Source organism: Myotis yumanensis, unplaced genomic scaffold (genome assembly GCF_028538775.1).
Source record: "Myotis yumanensis isolate MYYU_CA2020_CCGP unplaced genomic scaffold, mMyoYum1.0.hap1 SCAF_1, whole genome shotgun sequence".
Lineage (NCBI taxonomy): Eukaryota > Metazoa > Chordata > Mammalia > Chiroptera > Vespertilionidae > Myotis > Myotis yumanensis.
Window position 1 is genome coordinate 28526594 of NW_027223752.1, and position 23922 is coordinate 28550515.

A 23922-nucleotide genomic window follows, 5' to 3' on the forward strand; every position below is an offset into this window, starting at 1 on the left:
CAGGCCGAAAAACGACTTCTGCGCATGGGCCACGAAGTTTCGATCGCACTATACGTGCGCGCCTTGTGGTATTTTGTGGAAGAGCCACACTCAAGGGGCCAAAGAGCCGCGGTTTGCCGACCACTGACCTAGGGCAATCCCAAGCACTCCCGTGGTTCCAAAGGTTCTTGTACTGAGCGCACACCCTCTTATTCTTTCTCACAAGACCCATAGGATGAGTCTCCCAATTCTAAACACCAGCAGGGGACTATGGAGGCATTCTCACTTGTCTCCAAACCACTGACAACCAAGTTAGCAAACAGCTAAGATGGCCTTCAGACAACCTACGGACCAGAAGTCCCAGGAACATCTGGAACAGCCTCTTTTCTCTTGCGACTGACAGACCTCATGCTTTACAGGCAGGCAAAGGGCTTCAATGCGTCCAAACCCTGGTTCCCATTCATTATGAAAGGCAACCAAGTTCCTTTCCTCCCTGCTTCTTTGGGTGTCCTTTTCTTTTGGGGTTTCAATGCTGAGTCCACAGCACATTGTTGGAGACACCCCAGGCGCTGGGTTCTCACCCAATCCCTCCCTAGGCAGCTAAGCCAATCCTTTGGTGGCCTGTCACCTTTTCTCCAGCAGGAGCCAGAGGGAGGACCTGGAGAGATGAGGGAGCGGGAGTGCGGAGGACAGGCAGGTGCGAGGCCGCCGGGCTTGTGTCGCTGTAACGGGTTGTCTGGGAAACGGTGTGTTCTTGGACTCACACTCGCGTGCCAGCGGAGGACCTGTGTGCCGTGGTCTGATCATGGAGACATTGGCACAGACTAGCCTCCCAGGGGCAGGAGCCCCCCTTGGGGAGCAGCCTGGACCCACCGCCTGCTGAAACCACGTGTAAGAATAAAACACCTCTTTATCGCTCCCATTTCTAAAAATGAAGTTTAAAAAATTTGCCCAGCAATGACATAAAATGAGAAGGTGGTCCCAACCATTTTAGTGTCGTTGGTGAATACTGATTGATGGGAAATTAGTCAATGGAAAAAAAGAAAATAAAAATAGAATTACTTTATTAATTTTAGAAATCAGTCATGCCAAAGGGTGCCTCTGCCGTGGCCCGTGTGGTCAGCGGCACCGCTGACTTTCTCCTCTCCGGGAAACCCGTGCGGGAAGCCTCCCTCTCCTCCCCAAACCCTCTGAAAAGGGAAGGTCCACTCTGGTGGGTAATGCTGGAGGGAGCAAAGCTTAATACTGCAATCTGGAAAAGAAGAAGCAGCAAAATGCAAATAGCCAAAGAGCCTCTTTTATATCATCTCTGTGTGGCAGCAGGGAAGGGACAGAGATACCTAAGCAGGTTGGGGGAGGGGGAAAGAGGGGGGAAGATACACGTGTGCTCTGAGAGGGTAGACAACGCATCCGCTGAGTGTCCCCACTGCCAAGTTCCATCCAAATCCAGCCGATGTGTTTTCCTGTCCTCTCAGGAAAAGTCTGCATTGGCTGGTTGGCAACCAAGTGCTGCCGCTTCTGCTGGAAGGCTTTGGGGACTGAGGCAGCAAAAAAATACTATGGACCTCGGCAGCGCTGGCGGATGCTGCACCCCAGCCGCACCCTGGAGCGGCGGAGCAGTGGGCAGGTCCTTCCTCCAAGCGCTCGTGGCTCATCTCTTAGAGGGAGCAGGATCTGAAGAGAGAAAATCAACCACTGAGTGACCGCAGAGCGATGGCTGGCTTAGTCAACATCACCGCAGAATAAAGAAGTTGGGGCCCAAATAAATGAAGTAGAAAACTTTTCACTTTAACTTTCATTGGAAACCTTTCTGAAACACTCCTGTTCTGCTGCTGCTGCTGTCTTGTGTAGTTCCTTTACTTCTTTCTTTTCTATTTTTCCTGGGTATTTTCCCCCTTGCTTCTTAAATGGAAGATGCTAAATACGTTAACCTTTTCTAGAAACTCGTGGCCAGCATTATTAGCATTCAATATTGAAATGCATGGAAAAACCGCTCTGAGTTTGTCCAATCTTCCCTCTACGTTGGGCTGTTAGGTAACACTCTGCCCCATCCCCCCGGCCCCATCCCCACCAGACACTACACCCCACCACCCAGTTTAAGAAACATCGCCTTCCCCCCAATCCCTTGTGACTATCCCAGTTCCTCCCCATTCCCATGATCTTGGATTTTGTGTTTTCATGCCGTTTCCTTTATAAAAACAGGTTTATTTACTATATATACTTATATCCCTAAGTATCCCATTGCTTTGCTTTATGTGGTTTTGAATTTTATTTTGCTGCTGTGACTATTCTTAATGTGATCTCAGCACACAACTGAAGAATGCCTTTAGGAATGTACTTAGTAGTAGAATTGCCAGGTCATAAGCACTTGAATCTTCAACTCTTTCAAAATAATGTTGTATTATTTTCTAACTAGGGGCCCAGTGCACGAATTCGTGCACCTTGAAAGGAACTGTGAGCTGCAAGGTTGTGGTGGGCACAGGGGTGGGTCTCGGCCCATCCTCCACATCCCTGCCAGGCCCCTCCTTCTGTGGCCCCCTGCCCCCAGCCATTGCTGGCACCTGGCGTCAGTCCCGATTACTCAGCACTGTCAGTGGGTATGAGCGGCGCCTGCTGCTGCTCCGGCAGCCCCTCAGGAGCAGGGGGAGGTGGAGAAGCCCTCAGGGGCGACTGAGGCTGCAGCCGCCGCTCACACCCACTGACGGCGCTGACCGATTGGGACCGATGCCAGGTGCTGGCAGTGGGTGCGAGCGCCAGGCAGGACTGCGGCGCACAGGAGCAAAGAATTTTCAGTAACCACCAGAGGCTTGCCCGAATGACAGTGACTGGTGCCCCACCTTGGTCTGGCGCCTCGGCTCAACTGCTCCACTTTCCTGCCACAGCCGACAACCGCCATGTTCCGTGTGTGCCCCCTGGTGGTCAGCACATGTCATGGTGACCAGTTGTTCGGTTGTTCCGCTGTTTGGTCTATTTGCATATTAGCCTTTTGTTATATAGGATGGGGTTGTACCTATTCTTCTTTCCCCTGGGGGGGGGGGGGTGAGGGAGAGGGAGGGTGAGCTTCCCCCTCTTCTCCGTGGTATTCCTGGAGTTTAAAACTTTTGTAAATCAAGTGACTGTACAATGGTATCCTACTGTGGTTTTAATTAGCATTTCCCTGATTAGGAATGAGGTTGAGCATCTTTCCAAGTATCTATTGCACATAAATGTTTTCTCTTCTGTGAAATACCTGGATAAGCCTTTTGCTTATTTTCCCATTGAGGTATTGTTTATTGATGTGTGTTTTTTTAAACAACTTGAGGTATAATTCACATAACATGCCATTCACCCATTTAACGTGTAAAATTCAGTGGCTTTTAGTATATCCATTCAGAGTTGTGCATCCATCACCACAGTCAATTCTCAAACATATTCATTCAAAGAAAATGAAGCTCCATACCTCTTAGCCCTTAGCCCATGCATCTCATCCCCAGCCCTAGGCAATCAATAATCTACTTTCTGTCTCTGTAGATTGGCCCATTTTGGACATTTCATATGAAGTGGAATCATAGAGTAAGCGGTTCTTTGCATCTGGCTTCTTTCACTTGTCATAATGTTTTCAAGGGTCATCCACGTTGTAGCAGTATCATATTCTAGTCCTTTTTATGGCCAAATAATATTCCATCGTGTGTACATCTGACATTTTATTTATTCACCCATCAGTTGATGGGCATTTGGGCTGCTTCTACCTCTTGGCTATTATTAATAATGCTGCTATAAATGCTCATGTACAAATTTTTGTTCAGACATACGTTTTCATTTTTGTTGGGTACATACATAACAGTGGAATTGCTGGGTTGCAAAGCAACTCTGTGCTTAATGGTGAGAAACTGCCAAACTGTTTTCCAAAGTAGTTGCACCATTTTACAGGCCCATCAGCAGTGTATGAAGGTTCCAGTTTCTCCACATCCTCACCAATTCTTGCTAGTGTCTGTCTTCTTGTTACAGCCATGCTGGTGGGTGTGAAGTGTATCCTGCTGTAGTTTTGATTTGCATTTCTCCCGTGAGAATCTTTTCATATGCTTATTGGCACTGTATAACTTCTTTGGGGGAATCTATTCAGATTCTTTGCCCATTTTAAAAACTGAGTTGTCTTTTTTATTACTAAGTTACAAAACTTCCTTATATAGTCTACATCAGCCGTGGGCAAACTATGGCCCTCGGGCCGGATCCAGCCCGTTTGAAATGAATAAAACGAAAAAAAAAAAAAAAAGACCATACCCTTTTATGTAATGATGTTTACTTTGAATTTATATTAGTTCACACAAACACTCCATCCATGCTTTTGTTCCGGCCCTCCTGTCCAGTTTAAGAACCCACTGTGGCCCTCGAGTCAAAAAAGTTTGCCCACCCCTGGTCTAGATACAGGAACTCTATCATAGACATGATTTCCAAATCCTCTCTTCCATTCTGTGGGTTGCCATTTTACTTTCTTGACGGTGTCCTTTGAAGCACAACATTTAAAAATTTTTATGATGTCCACTTTGTCTACTTTTTTCTTTTGTCGTTTCTCTTTCTTGATTCTATGTATTACAGACACTTTCACCTTATTCATGACCTGTGTTTCCACACTCTTTATGTATTTTTTTATTAAAGGTTGTTTTATTATTTTTTAATTTATAAGTAAAGTCCCACTCAGAGATAAAAATTGGATTGCATTTAGATATATACACTTAACAAGTGATCTTTTTTGAAAATGGTTTAAAAAAAAATATTAAGACTGCCCTGCCCAGTTTGACTCAGTGGATAGAGTGTCAGCTTTTTTTTTTTTTTTAATCTTCACTCGAGGATATTTTTCCATTGATTTTTAGGGAGAGTGGAAGACAGAGAGAAACACTGATGTGAGAGAAACACATTGATTGGTTTGCCTCCTGCACATGCTGACCAGGGCCTGAGCCAGGGAGGAGCCTGCAACCAAGGTATGTGCCCTTGACCAGAATTGAACCTGGGACCCTTTGGTCTGCAGGCCTACGCTCTAGCCACTGAGCCAAACCAGCTAGAGCTCAGTCTTTGACTTTACCTGAAACATTTAGTCCACTCACATGTTTGTAATTACTAAGCTATTTGTTCCATTGTTTCTGTGTTTCCTTTTCCTCCTTATGGATTTATCTTTTTTCCTCATCCAATTTCTCTGTACTATTTTGGAAGTTTTGTATTTCTATTCTTTTAGCAGTTACTTGATTCATTTCTGCATTTGTATATATTAACTATGTAAAGTTGAAATTAGTATCTTTAACCTCCTCACTGTATAAAATCAAGTTAGACAACTTTAAAAGTTAGACTACTTTAACTCTAATCATACCCTCCCCCCCGTGATTTGCATGATACTGGTGCTGAATATCTTTATTCCCCCACACCGCCTTTTAAACCTCACAACAACATTATCATCACTTTATTGGTTATTTTTGTATTTGCCCATATTTTTACACATTCTTCGCTCATAATTCTTCCTGGCCCTTCAGACCTTTTTCTGGTATCATCTTCCTCTGTTGGAAACATATTCTTTAGAATCTTTCCTTCTGTGAAGGTGTCCTAGTGACCAATTATTTGGGGGTTTTATGTGTCGAAAAATGTCTTTATTTCATCCTCACTCTTGAAAGATATTTTTGCTTAAAATATACTTTTGGTTTGGTAATTATTGTCTTTCATCAGTGGCCACATTACAGTGTACTTTGATTCCCCTATTGGTGTTGAGAGTATGCTGTCAAACAAACCGGCAGACCTTTGGTGAGCCTTGTTTGCACTCTAGCTGCTCTTAACATCTTTGTCGTTTGTATTCTAAAGTTTCAGTATGGTGTGTCTGGGTGTGGATTTCTTTTTTTAAAAATTGACTTGCAAGAGAGATTTGTCGTTCCACTTATTTATACATTCATTGGTGGCTTCTTGTATGTGGCCTGACTAGAGATAAAACCTGAAAATCTTAGTGTACTGCAAGCATGTCAAACTCAAAGGCTAACACAAGCCAAATAAACAAGGGTTAAGTTTATGTGGGACACAAAAAAATCCAAAAACTTCAATTTTCATAGAAACGTAGGTTTATTTCAATAGAGACATGCTGAATACAAAGGGCTGAAATAAATAATCGTTAACAGAAAATAGAACATTTTAATATTTTTTCTTGAACATTAGCTTACCAGACACTGAATAACTGCACAAATTAATAAGCATAATGCAAATAAACCTATTTTTCTTGTTCTCTGAAAGCGAAATATTTCCTGTTGCGCACACCAAACAAGTCAGTACAAGACTAATGACATGGCAACTGGCTGCTAAAATATTCAGTGCTAGTATTAGTGGAGAGAAATGGTGTGCCTGAGCATAAGGCATGTAAGGGAAAGGAATGCAACATGATTATAGTAATCAGTGATTAGTGAATATTGTATTAATAATTATGTATAACAGGATATTGTAAAAATTAAGTTACAAAATTTTTATGACAACGTTTCTTACATACCGTTATATTGGCTGGGCCACATGCAGCCCACGGGCCGTGAGTTTGACATGCTTGGTGTACTGGGATGGTGCTCTAACCAACTGAGCTACTCGGCCAGGTCTTAGGTGTGGACTTCTTGTGATTTACCGCAATTTGTGAATCTTTCATTAGTTTGGGAAATTTTTTAGCCATTCTCTCTTCAAATATCCCTGTCCAGTTTATTTCCATAACTCCAATTAGATATTAGACTTCTCACTTGTTTTCTTCCATCACTTTTTCTTTCTGTGCTATATTCCAGGTAACTTCTTTAAATGTATCTTCGAGCATATTAAATCTCTCTTCAACTGGGTCCAATCTGCAGTTAAACTCACCCATTGACTTTTAAACTGTAATTACTATGTTTTTTTTCATTCCAAAAATGCTATTTGGTTTTTGCAGATCTGCTTGGTCATAATTTTTTTTAAATATATATTTTCGATTTCAGAGAGGAAGGGAGAGGGAGAGATAGAAACATCAATAATGAGAATCATTTATCTGTTGCCAGCAACCTGGGCATGTGCCCTGACTGGGAATCAAACCAGTGACCTTCTGGTTCATAGGTTGATGTTCAACCACTGAGCCACACTGGATGGGCAGTTTGATCATAATTTTAATCTCTTGGTTTTACTCATACTTTTCCTCCCTGTAAAATTCTCTAGATATATGAGAACATTTTTTTTTTTTTACTGTATATCTGCTAATTTTAATACCTTACTTTTTGCAGGTCTAATACTGTTCTGTTATTTTTGCTGGCTTTTGCTTATGGTGCCATGTTTCCTTATTGTTTTTTTTTGTTTTATTTTGTTTTGTTTTTACTTATTTATTTATTTTTATTTTTTTAGAGAAGGAGGAAGGGAGGGAGGGAGAGAGAGAGAGAGAAAAACATGGATGTGAGAGAGAGACATCGATTGGTTGCCTCTTGCATATGTTCCAACAGGGGATCAAACCCCCGACCTTCCGATGCTCCAACCAACTGAGCCATACCAGCCAGGGCTGTTTTTAATTTCAAACTATGATCTCACAGTTCTTAGAACTTTCCCTATAGGGATTATTAGAGCTTTGAGTTGAAGGAGGATCCTCCAGAAAAAAATAAGCATCTGATTCTATTAGGTGCCAGGAGCCACTACTAGCCTAGGGGACCACCTTAAACTAAATTCTCAATCTGGACGTTTTCCGGGCAGCTAGGAAATATGAATTCATGCCCAAGCTCACATGGACACCAGCTTGTATTTATGAAGACTCAGGGGAGAGTCCCCTATATGATCTCATTCAGCAACAAGTTCAAGACAGGTAATTTTCTTTCAGTGCCTAAGGGCGGAGGTGAGGGGGAAGGGGAGGCATTATTTCTGGTTGACATCTACAGAGAATACAGCCCTTTGGGGTCCCATCTATACACCGTCTCCCACTAGACTTCCCACCTTGAGATTTACCTATTACCCCTCATGTGGTGCCATACTTCAGGACCAGAGCGGCTCCAGTCCCATTCCTGCCTGGTGACCCCTCTGGGACCATAAGGGCAGGAAAGGCACACAGGACAATGATGTGATGGAATTCCCCCTCACTGCTTCTGTGGCCATGATCATAACCTCTCTCTCTCTCTCTTCCCCCCGGGCCCCCTCTTTGGTAGGACTTTGAAAAACCAGTCATTGACTCATTGACATCAACCCACCTTCTTCTTTTCTGCTTTGATGTTCTGGCCTGGAAATTCTTTCTTTTTTGTTTGGTCAAATGTCTATGGCTCATACTGTGTACTTATACACTCACTTGGTGCTTATCGTTATATGAAGTTCCATCATATCAGATTAGTTCTAAAGTCAATGAGCAACACGAACATAAAATATCATGAGAATTACTCTCGAAATTTTTGAAGCTCCTGTAAACTACATCATATGAGCTTGGCAACTCTCAGAGAGTCCAACACACCCAGTTTCTCTTCCAGCTGCTGTTCTTCCATTAGCACCAGGTTAAAGCAACTGCCTTGCATTACTTTCACACCGTGAATGAAAATATCTTTAACCCCTGTGATTGACATTTGCCAAGGTGAAGTACATTACAAGAGGCACCCAGACAGGAAGAATACCGAGGGGCCAGCACATTCACGTTCCATGCTCACTCTGAGGCATAAGGGCCCTGAGGGCAATGCAGAGGCTTCCCTAAACTGAAAAATCAATGCTTCTTTCATGTTTCTGGGGGGCGAGGGGACACCCCCTCTTGCATGAGTCACTCATTGCCCCTAGCACACACTTTTAAGTGCAGAGACCACATCTTAGAAATCTTCACCTGACCTGAGCTCCCAGCATTTATTTATTTATTTTTAAATATTTTTTATTGATTTTTTTTTTACAAAGAGGAAGGGAGAGGAATAGAGTTAGAAACATCGACGAGGGAGAAACATCCATCAGCTGCCTCCTACACACCCCCTACTGGGAATGTGCCCGCAACCAAGGTACATGCCCCTGACTGGAATCGAACCTGGGACCCTTCGGTCCGCAGGCCAACGCTCTATCCACTGAGCCAAACTAGTCAGGGTGGAGCTCCCAGCATTTAAAAAATATATATATTTTTATTGATTTCAGAGAGGAAGGGAGAGGGAGAGAGACATAGAAACATCAATGATGAGAGAGAATCATTAATCGGCTGCCTCCTGCATGCCCCACACTGGGGATCGAGCCCGCAACCAGGGCATGTGCCCAGGCTGGGAATCAAACCGTGACCTCCTGGTTCATAGGTTGAGGTTCAACCACTGAGCCACGCTGGCCGGGCGAGCTCCCAGCATTTTGCCATGTAAATATTTACATGGGAGCTGCTGGGTAAATATCAGATGCACTGATGTGGGGATGACCATTAGCAGTGTTTCCTATGGAGCCAAAGACTCCCAACTACATACAAACTGCATCTGCCAACAGCAAAAGGCTGGTGAGATAAGCAGCAACTCACGCTCCAGACCAGGATTCCCGCTGCCCTCCAGCTGCCGGAAGGAAATGGATGCAAAATTTCAACATCTGAATCGTGGCTTTTCCCATTGAGAAAAGACAGAATTCATCGTGACTTCCAGGCCGGTAGAGAAGGCCCAGACCTCAGACAATATGAACAGATAAATGATTCTCCCTCCAACATCTGAGGTGAATAAGAGAAACAAAGTTAAAACCTTAACTTAAAAAATGACCTACATGCAAAGACTTTTAGAAATTGTGCCTCTCAGTTTGCCCCTAAGGCAGCCGTGGGCAAACTACGGCCCACGCCGGATCCGGCCCGTTTGAAATGAATAAAACTAAAAAAAAAAAAAAAAAAAAGACTGTACCCTTTTATGTAATGATGTTTACTTTGAATTTATATTAGTTCACACAAACACTCCATCCATGCTTTTGTTCCGGCCCTCCGGTCCAGTTTAAGAACCCATTGTGGCCCTCGAGTCAAAAAATTTGCCCACCCCTGCCCTAAGGTCTTTCCAACTGATCAGAGTGGCCCTGGTAGTATCCTCTGGCAACACTTTGGTTTGATGAGAAAGAACCTGAATGAATATATTTATTTATATCCTGAGTGACACTAGGAGGAAAGGACAGCTGGGGCGCGAGGGCCAACCTGCTGGCCCCTCACCTTCCCGGGCACAGCTCCAGTATGTAGGAATGAACAACGCAGGCACAGGAGCAGCAGATCCATTTCATGAAACCCTGCCCGGTGACACGAAGGCGCCGCCGGGCACAGCTGCGAGGGGTTTGCTCAGAGCCCAGGCAGCCCCTGAGTCAGTCTGAAATGCAGCCACAGCGAGCAGGGAGCTGGCCGACCACAGCGGCACCGTCCAGCTCGCAGCCCCTCCCAGGAACCCTCCCTCCTCATTTCTAATGAACATTATAGGCACTTGGCTTGGCTCTTACACGCTAACACCATGTACTGGAGGAGCGTTACTTTTTACTTGCAAAATATGAGTTTCAATAAAACACTATTTTAAGGAATTCTACTGTAAAGAACTCAAGTCTTATACACAATAAGCCTAATTCTTCTAAGAAAAATGTATATAACTCATTTCAGTAAGATGGGCATGATAAAATTACATCATGGAACAGAAAAATATAAATCTATTTGAAGGACTTTCAAATGCCACTCAGTAAAAAGTGTTCCTTTTTGTAACTACAGTTATATAGCTAGTTTCCCAAGGGCAGACCACTTAACATGTTTGCAGACTTCCCCCCCCCCCCCCACCCATAAGGATACTCTAACTTCTTCCTGGCTTTTGAGAAATTCTTTGTCTAAAGATCAGAACAACAGCAGACTTTTAATTATTTGAGGAAGTAAATGAAGGGACCTCCTAGACCAGTTACTTTCACACTTTTTTTTTTACTGCAGTGAATAGTATAAAATACATTTTATATGCACACACACATAAATATCTATGACTTAATCAAAAGTCTCATAAAACAATTCTTCCTTTTATAGTAGATGGACCCTGGTATTTTTCTTCTAGTTCATTCTGTTCCATTGCAGGGGGCCGGGGGCAGGGGAGAGAAGTGATGGTTATGACTAGAGGTATGCTAGTCAATGTGTGACAACGGGTTCTCTGTGGAAAGACAAACAAAAGCCCCGGAGACTGTGTGCTGTTGGCTGATTTCCACCACAGCCAACTTCACATCACACGCAGGGACTGAAGGCCGGGGTGGGAAGAGATGCACCACCAGCTCTCATGAGCCCGGATGTGACCCACTCATTCATCTGATGACCCTTTGTTGGGTCACGACCCACAGTTGAGAAACCACTCCTGTAGAGTCCAGACCAGGGGTCCTCAAACTTTTTAAACAGGGGGCCAGTTCACTGTCCCTCAGACTGTTGGAGGGCCGGACTATAGTTTAAAAAAAAACGATGAACAAATTCCTATGCACACTGCACATATCTTATTTTGAAGTAAAAAAACAAAACGGGAACAAATACAATATTTGTATTTGCATGTGGCCCGCGGGCCGTAGTTTGAGGACCCCTGGTCCAGACAATCAAACTCTGTAGTAGTTCATGGGAAGGTGAGCATGGCCAGTAGACACGGTTTCAGGAGGTACTGAATGAGTGCGCATGTGTGAGGGATGACAAGCTGCCCAGGCACTAGCGGGCAACACCTCATGCCGCTCTGACTTGGGCACCTTTAAACTTCAGCTTCCCCCAAACTGATCATCTCTGGGGAGTGAGAGGTACCCAGCAGTAACCTTAGGAAAATTACAACCTCTCTGAGCTTCTTCCTTCTTGTAAGATGGGAAGAATAACTTGTGTACTTTACTGAGTTGTTTTAAGGGACAGCTAAGCATTCTGAAAATTACAAAGGACTCTACAGAGTAGTATTCCTATGAAAATGATTCAACTTGACAAAACCTTATTCACAGGCAATTAAAAAATATCATTTGTCTTAGCATCTGAGTTCATCCATCATCCCCACCCTCTTTTGACCCTGCCTACTCCACCCCTGCCTCCACCCCTACCCATCCCCGCCCTCTTGATCTCCCCTCTGTGGGTCTGAGACTCTCCTTGGACTACTCTACTCCCTGGCTCCTCCTCCTCTGCATTTTGCCGTTCTTTCTTACATTCCTTTTCTAAGCGATTTTATCCACTCGCAGCTTTGACAGGTACCTCTATAAGCTAAACTCTGCAGCTGGCTCTAACTTCTCCCTGGCTTCTGAGAAGACTTTTCTGAGTTTCATGTTCAGCCATCATGCCGAATTTGACTTAAAATACCAACAGTATTATCTGTCCCACTCGTCCACAATGCTGGGTGCTCTAATTCTGTCTATGGCACTCATATTATCTCAGTCCCCAAGGTTTAATTTAAAAGACCACCTCACTCATTAAGATGGATACTATCAAAAAAGAAAATAGCAAATGTTGGTGATGATGGGGTGAAATGGAATCCTTGTGCATTGCCGGGAGGCATGTAAATGGGCAGCCACCATGGAAAACAGTATGGTGGTACCTCAAAAAATTAAACATAAAATTACTGTACAATTCAGCAATTCTACTTCTTGGTATGTACCTGAAATAACTGAAAGCAGACTTGAACAGATATTTGTATGCCATGTTCACAGCAGCATTATTCACAATAGTCAAAAGGTGGAAGCAACTCAAGTATCCATCAACAGATGAATGAATAAACAAAATGTGGTCTATACATATAAAGGAGTATTATTCAGCCTTAGAGAAAGAAATTTTGACACATGCTATAACTTGGATGAACCCTGAAGACATATGCTAAGTAAAATAAGCCAGTCAAAAAAGGACAAATACTGTATGATTCCTCTTATATGCAATATCCAGAATAGTCAAGTTCATAGAGATAGAAAGAAAAATGGTGGCTGCAGAAGGTGGAGAAGGGAGAATGAAGTCAGTATTTAATGGGTATCAAGTTTCATTTTTGCAGGATTTAAACAACAAGTTCTAGAGATGGATGGTGGCAATGGTTGCAAAACAATATGAAAGTCCCCATCCCCTTGGCCATAGCAATTGCCTTAAGGGATGGTCACATCACCCAAGCCAAGCCAATCACAGCCCTTCATTGGGATTTATATAAACTAACGTAGAAAGAGAAACGCTCTCATTATTGTGGTCAATAAGCTGGAAAGAATAAAGCTGGAGCTGCTCAAACCATACCCCGCCATCTGATCCTGCTACATGGAAACCATAGAAAGAAGGAAAAAGGGAGATTAATGAAGTTGTGAAGATAAATTAAAAGAGATAAAGAGAGAAAGAACATGTAGCAGAGAGGGATGAAGAGAAAGAAAGATCTGACCACATGTAGTTTTTATCCATCCTAATTCTCTCTCGTCATGTGAGTCAAAAGATGCATCTCCTTTCTCAGATGTCTGAGTTTGGATTTTTACTAAAACTAAATGGATTCTGAAAACCACCAATGGAGACTCAGATGTCAATCATTAGAATGAAGGTGAAAGCTGAAGTTCTGAAAATGAATAAAATAATTAGCCCACAGAAAGAAAACACAGAAAGGAAAAAGCCAAAGAATGAACTGACCCACTGAACCCTCAGGAGAAAGGCCACCTGGTCTTTGTGAAGCCAAGTGCTAGTCAGGCATTTCATAGAAAATTAAGCTTGGAACTTTGTCCTCTCTATTTTCTAAAAAGCCCCAGGGGAAAGAATATACAAGTTTCAGCTAAGAAATGAGGTGGTAAGAAACATTCCTCATGTGATTATTGGGATGAGTAAGTGAAAAAAAATCCACCTAGGATATAGCAGGTGCTCAATACATAGCTGGTATTACATCATGATTTTCCAAACTACAATGACAAAAAGAAAAGAGAGTTTGAAAACCCAAATCACCATGTAGTATAAGCATAACCAATGGACAGAGACAGTAGGGGGGTGAGGGCATGTGCTGGGGGGTGGGATTTAAAAAAATCACCATGAAGGGAGAATAGACCATGTGTTTAAAGGCTTAGACTAACTTTAATTTCTTTTCTTTTTTTAACTGTTTAAAGTATTACATATGTCTCCCTTTCCCCTGATTGATGCCCCCCCTGCCACTCCCACCCCCGAGGGCAAGTCCCCACGGCCCCAGTATCTGTGTCCATTGGTTATGCGAATATGCATGCATACAAGTCCTTTGGTTGACTCTAACTGCCCTCCTACCCTGCCTTCTCTCTGAGGTTGGATGGTCTGTTTCGTGCTACCTTGTCTTTGGATCTATTTTTGTTTATGTTGATCATTATATCCCACATATGAATGAGATCATGTGATATTTATCTTTCTCCAACTGGCTTATTTCGCTTAGCATAATGCTCTCCAGTTACATCCATGCTGTTGCAAATGGTAAAAGTTCCTTATTTTTTACCACAGCGTAGTATTCCACTGTGTAGATGTACCACAGTTTTCTAATCCACCCATCTGCTGATGGGTACTTAGGCTGTTTCCAAATCTTAGCTATGGTAAATTGTGCTGCTATGAATATAGGGGTGCATATGTCCTTTCTGATTGGTGTTTCTGGTTTCTTGGGATATAGTCCTAGAAGTGGGATTACTGGGTCAAATGGGAGTTCCATTTTTAACTTTTTGAGGAAATTCCATACTGTTTCCCACAGTGGCTGCACCAGTCTGCATTCCTACCAGCAGTGCAGGAGGGTTCCTTTTCCTCCACATCCTCACCAACACTTGTCATTTGTTGACTTGTTGATGATAGCCATTCTGACAGGGGTGAGATGGTACCTCACTGTCATTTTGATTTGCATCTCTTGGATGATTAGTGACTTTGAGCATGCTTTCATATGTCTCTCATCCTCTGTATGTCATCTTTCAAAAAGTGTCTATTTAGGTCCTTTGCCCATTTTTTGATTGGATTGTTTATTTTCCTTTTCTTAAGTTGTATGAGTTCCCTATAAATTTTGGAGATTAAACCCTTATCTGAAATAAGATTAGCAAATATGTTCTCTCATGCAGTGGGCTTTCTTGTTTTGTTGATGGTTTCTTTTGCTGTACAGAAGCTTTTTGATTTTGATATAGTTCCATTTGTTTATTTTCTCCTTAGTTTCCAATGCCCTACGAGCTGTACGAGTAAAGCTATTGCTACGACATATGCCTGAGATCTTGCTGCCTATGGAGTCTTCTAAGATTTTTATGGTTTCCCGTTTTACATTTAAGTCCTTTAACCATTTTGAGTTTGTTTTTGTGTATGGTGTAAGTTGGTGATCTAGGTTCATTTTTTTGCATGTATCTGACCAAATTTCCCAGCACCATTTATTGAAGAGATTGTCTTGACTCCATTGCATGCTCTTGCCTCCTTTTCAAATAATTAATTGAGCATAATGGCTTGGGTCTATTTCTGGGTTCTTTGTTCTGTTCCATTGGTCTATATGTCTGTTCTTGCGCCAGTACCAGGCAGTTTTGACAACCGTAGCTTGGTAATATAGCTTGATATCTGGTATTGTGATTCCTCCAACTTTGTTCTTCTTTCTCAGGGTTGCTGTGGCTATTCGGGTCTTTTTTTTTTTAATTCCAGATGAATTTTTGGAGAGTTTGTTCTACATCTGTGAAATATGCCGTTGGTATTTTAATGGGGATTGTATTGAACCTATAAATTGCTTTGGGTAGTATGAACATTTTAATGATGTTGATTCTACCAATCCATGAACACAGTATGTTCTTCCATTTGTTTACATCTTCCTCTATCTCTTTTTTCAATGTCCTGTAGTTTTCCCAGTACAGGTCTTTTACCTCCTTAGTTAAGTTTATTTCTAGGTATCTTAATTTTTTTGGTGCAATGGTAAACGGGATTTTTTTTTTTAAGTTTCTCTTTCTGAGAATTCATTGTTGGTGTGTAAAAAAGCCATAGATTTTTAGGTGTTCATTTTGTATCCTGTTACAATGCTGAATTCATTTATTAAGTCTAGTAGTATTTTGATGGAGTCTTTGGGGTTTTCTATGTACAGTATCATGTCATCTGCAAATAATGACAGTTTTACTTCTTCTTTTTTGGATGCCTTTTATTTCTTCTTTTCACTATCACTAGCACTTCCAGTACTATATCGAACAGGAGTGGTGAAAGTGGGCATCCCTGTCTTGTTCCTGCTTAACTTTAATTTCTTTCTCTTTAAAAACTGTTTCTATTTCTGTTTTTTAAAAGTAATCCAAGCCCTAGCCCATTTGGCTCAGTAGATAGAGCAGGGGTCCTCAAACTTTTTAAACAGGGGGCCAGTTCACTGTCCCTCAGACTGTTGGAGGGCCGGACTATAGTTTAAAAAAAAACTATGAACAAATTCCTATGCACACTGCACATATCTTATTTTGAAGTAAAAAAACAAAACGGGAACAAATACAATATTTGTATTTGCATGTGGCCCGCGGGCCGTAGTTTGAGGACCCCTGAGATAGAGCATCAGCCTATGGACTGAAGGGTCCTGGGTTCGATTCTGATCAAGGGCATGTACCTCAGTTACAGGCTCCTCCCAGGCCCGGGAACTGGTCAGGATATGTGCAGGAGGCAACCAATTGATGTGTTTCTTTCACATCGATGTTTCTCTCTGTCTTTCTCCCCCGTCTCTTACTCTCTCTCTCTAAAAAAATAAAAATAAAAAAATCAATGGAAAAATATCATTGGGTGAGGATTAAAAAAATAAAATAATCCAAGTACAAATTTTTAAAAAATCAAGCAATACAAAAGGGTATAGAGTTAAGAGTATGTTTTCTTCCTGAGACTCATTACTGGAGTGTGTGTTTGTGTGTCCCCGTCTCAGAGCAGTCTATGCCCACACAAACATATATTCCTTCTCCCCTTTTTATACAAATGGGAGCATAAGCTACAGTGGAGTGGTTTTTTGTGGGCATCTTTTATTTAACAATATAGCTATGAAATTGCTCCATACCAACATAAATATCTACGTCAGGAGAACTCTTTAGTAATCCACAGCAATGTTATTCAAATTCCCGACACCTTTTTGGTGTGGGTCATCTTGTGAGATCCTCCCACCACCTCATTCTCTAGTCTCAGAGCTTTTTATAAGGAAAATGAAATGGACCCTAGAATCAGTCTGTCATCTTGTTATCATTCAACCAGGAGATAACGGGAAACAGCTTCTTCCTCTCTTAAAACAAAGGGCCACCCTGGGGCAGTTCCAATGAAGCAGGAGCCAATTAATTGGAGCTCAATATTTGGAGATGTGATTATACGTGACAACTCTTAGAGAGTTCTGAAAGGTCAAGGAAGAGTCCAATTTCATACTGGCAGCATTTAAGAGACCGAAAAGAAGGCTGTTGGTGAAAGAAGCTTGACCTCGGTTGGGAATAATGACAGCTTTGCCACATGGACTCTGATGGTTAGACAACCATGAGACAATCAAGTTGACAATGCGGCTAATTTTAGAGGCTGAAGCTCCTGGAAACTCAGTGTTCTTATAGGAGTCAGGTGTCAGTTCGCTAGCACAGAGCAGATGTCCTCTGGATCCTTTCAACTAAAGCTTGGGTTCAACCTGGCCCATCCGACTCTTGTCAAGTTCTTCCTAGTAGTCCTCAAAAGGCTCCTGAATATGTCTGTTACTTCCAACCTAATCCATATAGCCCATTAATAGTTTTTATGATTCTTCATTGGATTTTCTAAAATGCATCATTTCTCTGGGCATTATGGTTCATTGCCAGTCCACCTCTAAGCTTGCATCCCGAGTCCCTCTTTTTATCTATTACCAGTGAAAGAATTAGGGCAGTTTCTAACCTTTTATGACCTATGCTCCATCAGCCAAGAAGACTTTGCTCAGTTTTACTTTCTATAGTTGACTTTATGAAAGCTGTTTCTTCTTAGTTTCCACACACAAAATAGTTTGACTACACTTACTGCCCCCCTCCCCTTATCGTTTTCACTCATCCCCTCTTGGTATGCACCTCTGGTTGAGAATCACTATATTAGACATACACTTAAGGATTCATTGTACTGTTTTTCTGTAGTCTAGTCCATAAAATGATCCATTTCACACACAGAAAACCTTGTCCTAAACATCAACATTTTATATCTTCCTGGTCGTAACAATCTCAGCTTCACAGAACGGTAGTAAGGTCGACACAGTATATCAGTCAGAGTGCCCGTGTATTTGATGAGGTTGAATCCGCTTCCTCATGTCAAAACTGCCAATTTGTACACCTCCTAACTTTTTATTTTTAGTTTATTAACAACAGAACTAAACTAGTGTGGAAGGCGGCCATTGAGACGGCCATGGTGATTCCTGCCTCCTGATATCCATGCCCTTGTGTAATCCCATCCTCTCGATTGTGGACTGAACTTATTGACTCGCTTCTAACACAGAGAATGCAGCAAAGTCATGGACATCACTTCCAAGGTTAAGTTATAAACACTGGCTTCTGCTTTGGCATTCTCACTCTCTCTGGCACTGCTTGCCCAGGGGAGGCAGCTGCATGCTGTGAGGCAGCGCAGCAGTTTGCCAGGGCTGTCGTAACAAAGTACCACGAGCTGGTGGCTTTAACAAGAGACACTTATTTTCTCACAGTTTAAGAGGCTTGATGTCCAAGATCATGGTGTTGGGAGGTTTGGTTCCTTCTGAGGTCTCTCTCGTTGGCTTGCCAATGGCCGCCTTCTCTCTGTGTCCTCACAGGGTCTTTCCTCTGTGTGAGGGCATCCCTGGTAACTCTGAGAGTCCAAATGTCCTCTTCTTATAAGGACACTAGTCCGATTAAATGAGGGCCCACCCTAATAGCTCCCTTTTGACTTAATAACTTCACTTCTTTAAAGGCCTATCTCCAAATACAGGCATATTCTGAGGTTAAGACTCCAACATAAAATTCCAGTCCATCCAGCAGCCCTTTGGAGGCCCACGTGGAACTAGGCCTGCCCACATCATGTGAGCAAGCTGGGGCGGATCCTCCATTTGCTCCTTCATGTGAGATCACAGCTCTCGGCTGACAGCTTGACTCCAACCTCATGAGAGACCTTGAGCCAGAGGCATCCAGCTAAGCTAGAAGGCGTGGCCCACAGCAACTGTGAGATAACAAATGTTTGTTGTTTTCAGTCGTAAGTTTTGGGGTAAAATTTGTTATGCAGCAATAGCTGACTAACACAACCAATAACCTCACATACCAAGAAAAACCCGTATTGCCCTAGCCGGTTTGGCTCAGTGGATAGAGCATGGCCTTCGGGCTGAAGGGTTCTGGGTTAGATTCTGGTCAAGGGTACATGCCCGGGTTGCAGGTTCGATTCCCAGTAAGGGGCAGGAGGCAGCTGATCAATAATTCTCTCTCATCATTGATATTTCTATCTCTCTCTCACTCTCCCTTCCTCTCTGAAATCAATTAAAAAATATATTTAAACACCCCCTCTCCCCAAACCTGTATTAACTGGAATACTTGGGCAAAGAATATTGTGGCTATTTGAACTTTTTTATTAATTGGGGTTAAGGTCAATTTTTTCTTTGTTTCAAACCTTGCTGCAAATGAACCAGTGTACTTTTCTGCCCTCCCTCCCCCAAAGAATCTTTGATGACTGATGAATAAGAGGGTTCAAGGAGTCACATGGTAATAAAAGAAAAATTTCAACATTTTTACTTGCAATATCTCAACTAGATTTCAGAGCAACCCATGAAGAAAGACATAGCTGTTCTTTTAATTAAGTTGTCAAGCAAATCACCTGACACATAGCAGACATTCAAAAAATATTTCTAAATGAATGCATTTCCATTTCACAGATGCCAAAACTGAGCCCAGACAAGTTAATTAACTTGTTCAAGATTATACTTACTAAATGACAAGTAGGTACACAGAACCCAATTCCAGGATTTTTTCTACTGAACCATGTTACCTTATATACTTGCTATTTGCATTTTTTCTCTTGAAGTTATGAGCAAAAACATTTTAAAAAAATAATTAAGTTTTTCAGTTAATTAACACTTTATTGTTTTACTCCCCGCCCCCCCCCCCCCCCCCACCCATGGGAGCTGTATTGGGATGAATGAAAAACAGAGATAAGCAAACAACTACATTCTGAAAACAGTCAATTAATAAAGTAAGAGCACATACGTCCTGGTTTCCTACTGCATCCATTTTAGAAGATTCACATTTAAATCGTATCTTCTTAATAGTCGATGAGTAGTAGATTTAACACCGTTAGCCTATTAAAGACAGGTACTCTATTGTATGCTTGTTCCCCCTCCATGCAGGTTTCTGGATGAATGAAGATGAACACTAGGAACAGTTGACTACAAAAATGGCAGTTTCTTTTTCCTCCCAAAGTCTAAGGGACCGAAAGCTTAGAAATAGTTATTAAAACACTCATAATGTATAGGATCTGAACAATGCATAGCTGCTCCTAACACTGCCTAAAGACTTACTTGGTTTATGTTAAATCTTATACAAAATAGCAATAGGCATTGATCTTTCCCACATTCACCTGCTGAATACCTACTATACGCCCAGCACTATGAAAAGAGTGGTGATAGAAAGTGAATGACATAATTCCTAATTCCTCTGGGAGTATATAATCTACAGACCAACAAGTAAAACAAAAGAATATTATCTGAGCAAATCTATCACAGAGGAAGGAGAGGGTGACACAGAAGTTGATGGTAGGAGCTGGAAGTGGAAGAAGCGGTAAGATCTGGGATGGAAGCATGGGCAGGAGCTAGCCAAGGTGAGCTGGGGTTTCCATGAAGAGGAAACATCCGGGGCAATGGCACGGAAACTTGAGCTAGTGTGACAAGTCGTTCAGAATGGCTGGGATTTAAAGGGAAGTGCTGAGGGAGTGGTGGAAAATATGGGGAGAGAAGAGAGCAGCCCATGAGGGCTGTGGTTCCCCAGTTTAGGAGCTTTCCCTTTAAAGGGAGCTTTTGAAGACTTTCTAGTGGGAAAGCATCACAATTATAATTGCTTTTAAAAGACCACTGTAAACGTGATCAGTGTGGAGGAGAAAAGCAGATGAGACTGAGGGCGAAGAGATCCGCATGGAAAACGCTGCAGGAATTAACACAAGTGGTGTCTGAATTAAGGCAGTGAGAGTGAATGAGATTGGATATAAGCTCCGAGAGGGATTTAAAGAGAAAAACCCATTGGATATGTGGAGTGAGGGGAATAGCTAGAATGATCCTTAGGTTCCTGGCTTTGCCTTGGATGAAGGTGAACAGGGATGGGCCACAGGAGGGATGTGTCTGAGGGGTCGAGTTCAGTTTTAGACGTGTTGGGTTTTAGACAACCATGGACCTTCAGGAGAGAGGTCTACAGGTGGCTGGGAGGTACAGATCCCGAGAGCAGTGTGGGCCGGACAAGGGCTGCTGCGTGCATGCTTTATGTGCATGGCACCCCGGGAAGTGTGCAGCGCACAACCGATCTGTGGTGCCACAGGTGACCACCCTGACCGGAAGTACAGGTTTGGAAAGGATGACCATGGAGGGCAGCTAGGGAAGAGGATCACAGACCGATCCTACAGCTTTATAAAGAGACTAAGGAGCCACCAGAGAGGCGAGGAAGGAGAAAGCCAACACTATCCCAAAACCCAACATTTAAGACTGACACTCTATGCAGGTATTTCTCTACACTGAGTGATTGATTACCTAACCATTCTTATTTATTCCTTACAAGATTCATCATTAGTCAGACTTTTTAAGCTGTTAAATGGTCTGGCTAAGGTTATCTTAGCCAGAACTTAATTTGACCCTCAATATTTATGCCAGGTGAACTGCTACCTTCTCAAGTCCTAAAAGTCGGGTCTTAGCCTGATCCTGTTTACACAGTTTTTACCTCATGTATCTTTTATTTGACTCCTGATCCTGTTTTATGTTTTACTTTCATTGCTGCCTTGAATTCCTTGTTCTCTGCATCTTCTCAGTAGATATTTAATTAATGAAATATACCAACATTTCTCAAAATATGAATTGATAATCATTCTTTTTCTTACTCAAAAATCTGACTTTTTTCCTTGTGTATATGTTTGTTCTCCGAATCGAGGTTAGAAATCTTGTGATTTGTTCCGTTTATTCCTCATGTGCACCTAATACGTGTGCTGAGCATAATTACTTATTCAGAGAAACTTCCTGCCACACCCCCAAAGGCCACATCTAGGAACACGGAGCGCCTGGGAGGTGAGTTCCGGAAAAACTCGTCAAAACTCACGTGACAGCCTGTGTGGGTCTGAGTAATCGCTCTGGCTCTTAGGTTCGGTTTTTAAAATTAGAGGTCACCTGGCCACATATAAAATTGTTTTCCCCCATGAATGAGATTTAAAAGCGTAGTGTTACTTTAAATTAAGGTTGGTAAACATGGCATGTGACAGATTTCAGATCTGCAGCGTTTTGAAGCTGAGCTTCAGTTCTCACAGTGTCAGGACTGTTAATCAGCATAACCGGAAAAGCAGTCCCAGGTCCGATACAGTTGAGAAATGCTAGGTTAAATGCAAGTGTGTTTACGGAAAAACTCCTCAGAGCCTTTGCTATACTCACACATGCCTCTTTAAGAAACAGCACAGTGTACATAGCATTCCTCAATCTTATTTGACTGCGAAGACTTGTGTTTCACGGAACGCACTTTGGGCAACATTACCTAGTTTTACAGACGAGGGCCCGGAGCCCACAGAGGTTTGGTGACTTGCCCAAGATCACCCAAACATTAGCAAAGCTGACTTTTACCTTGGGCCCTCTTTTCATTACACCACACTGCTGGTACACTACCGACTTTTTTATCTGAACCTTTCAGGGAGAGCAGAGCACAAAACTGACACGACTGACCCACAGAAATCCTGACTTCCAAGTCTCCGAGATGATCTTTCTGGGAGGCTGTCAGCTGCTCTGCGGCCATGAAATCAGCTGTGGGGGCGGGGAGTGCGCACGGGGGAGAAGCTCCCTGGGATGCGTTAGGGTGCTTAAAAGAAAAATGGATTTGTGCCGAGGATCATTCCTGGAACAGATGTGAAACCAAATACTTCACATCACAATCCTGCCCCCATGCTTTCTGAAAGGGAAATGAAATAGCAGGATTAACCTGCTCTTCGTCAGATCAGGCTTTGTTTCTTTCAAAAGTCCCATGACCGGGGCAGACTCCATTTCCTGCTACTCCCCTTCCTACAGCCATGGGAGCGCCAGGAGGGAGAAGAGGCTGTCCCGTGCTCGGGGCTCAGGGGCTCAGGGCTCAGGGGCAGAGCTGTGGGGCTAGAGGCAAGCGTGGCAGTCATGCAGGGCAAGGCCCAACAGGCACTCTACCTCCCGGTCCCCGGATGGACTCCTCCCTCTACGTGCCATTAGAAAGCGCTCCTGTAGATGCAATGAACATTTTAGGACACTGATAATCCATCAATCTGGGGAGAGGGAGAAATTAGAATTAGTTTAATCTAGGCTTTCTGAAAAGAGTACTTAAAGACTGTAAAGCGACTCACATTTCTGAGGTGGGGAGCATAAAACCCAGGATTTGTGAAAGAGATAGATGAATGTTTAAATAAACTGTAAGATCCTGACCAGGTAGCGACAGAACAAAGCAGAAATACAGTGTATAATATATGTAATCATCACAAAGACAGCTGTTCCATGGTTTAAAGGGATTTAATAACTCAAGTGTTGGAGCATGAACTCTTCTTAAGAGCCAAAAAGGACTAGAGGTTTCCCACTGCCTCCACTTAGCAACAAAATGCCGCTCTCCCAGTGACCCTGGCAATGAGGCCAGGATCTCAGGGGGGTGGTGGTGGTGGGGTGGGGCAGTGGTAGTCACCTCCTCTTAATGCCGAGCTTGATTGGAAAGTGTAATTAGCTGCTCCTGGAAAGGAACCTCAGGAGCATCCTGGCAGCCGGGACTGGGTCACTTGAGGTGTCTCTAAGAATCACCTTTCAAAGCCCAAACCACTTGTTCAGTCGTGTCACAAGTGGGCAACAGGGCAGTGTGCAGGGAGGGGTGCTTGTGGACGGCAGAATGAAAGGGATTAACAATGGGAGAGGAGCAATTGGTGGCACAGCCAGCCCCATTCTCAGCTGCTCTGTCTTGGAT

General features: G+C 42.9%; 1 protein-coding gene across 9 annotated transcripts in view; it reads right to left on the bottom strand.

Moving 5' to 3' along the window:
* Positions 1–1026: 1026 nt before the first annotated feature.
* The window catches only part of TTLL5 (tubulin tyrosine ligase like 5), a 272026-nt gene continuing 249130 nt past the window's right edge, over positions 1027–23922 (bottom strand). For all 9 annotated transcript variants that reach the window (XM_070416253.1, XM_070416261.1, XM_070416235.1 and 6 more), the window contains one exon: positions 1027–1653. Coding sequence is in view for 2 of the 9 variants with exons in the window: in XM_070416271.1 (XP_070272372.1) it covers positions 1631–1653 (23 nt within the window). In the remaining 7 variants the exon portion in view is untranslated. The remainder of the gene's footprint in view (positions 1654–23922) is intronic.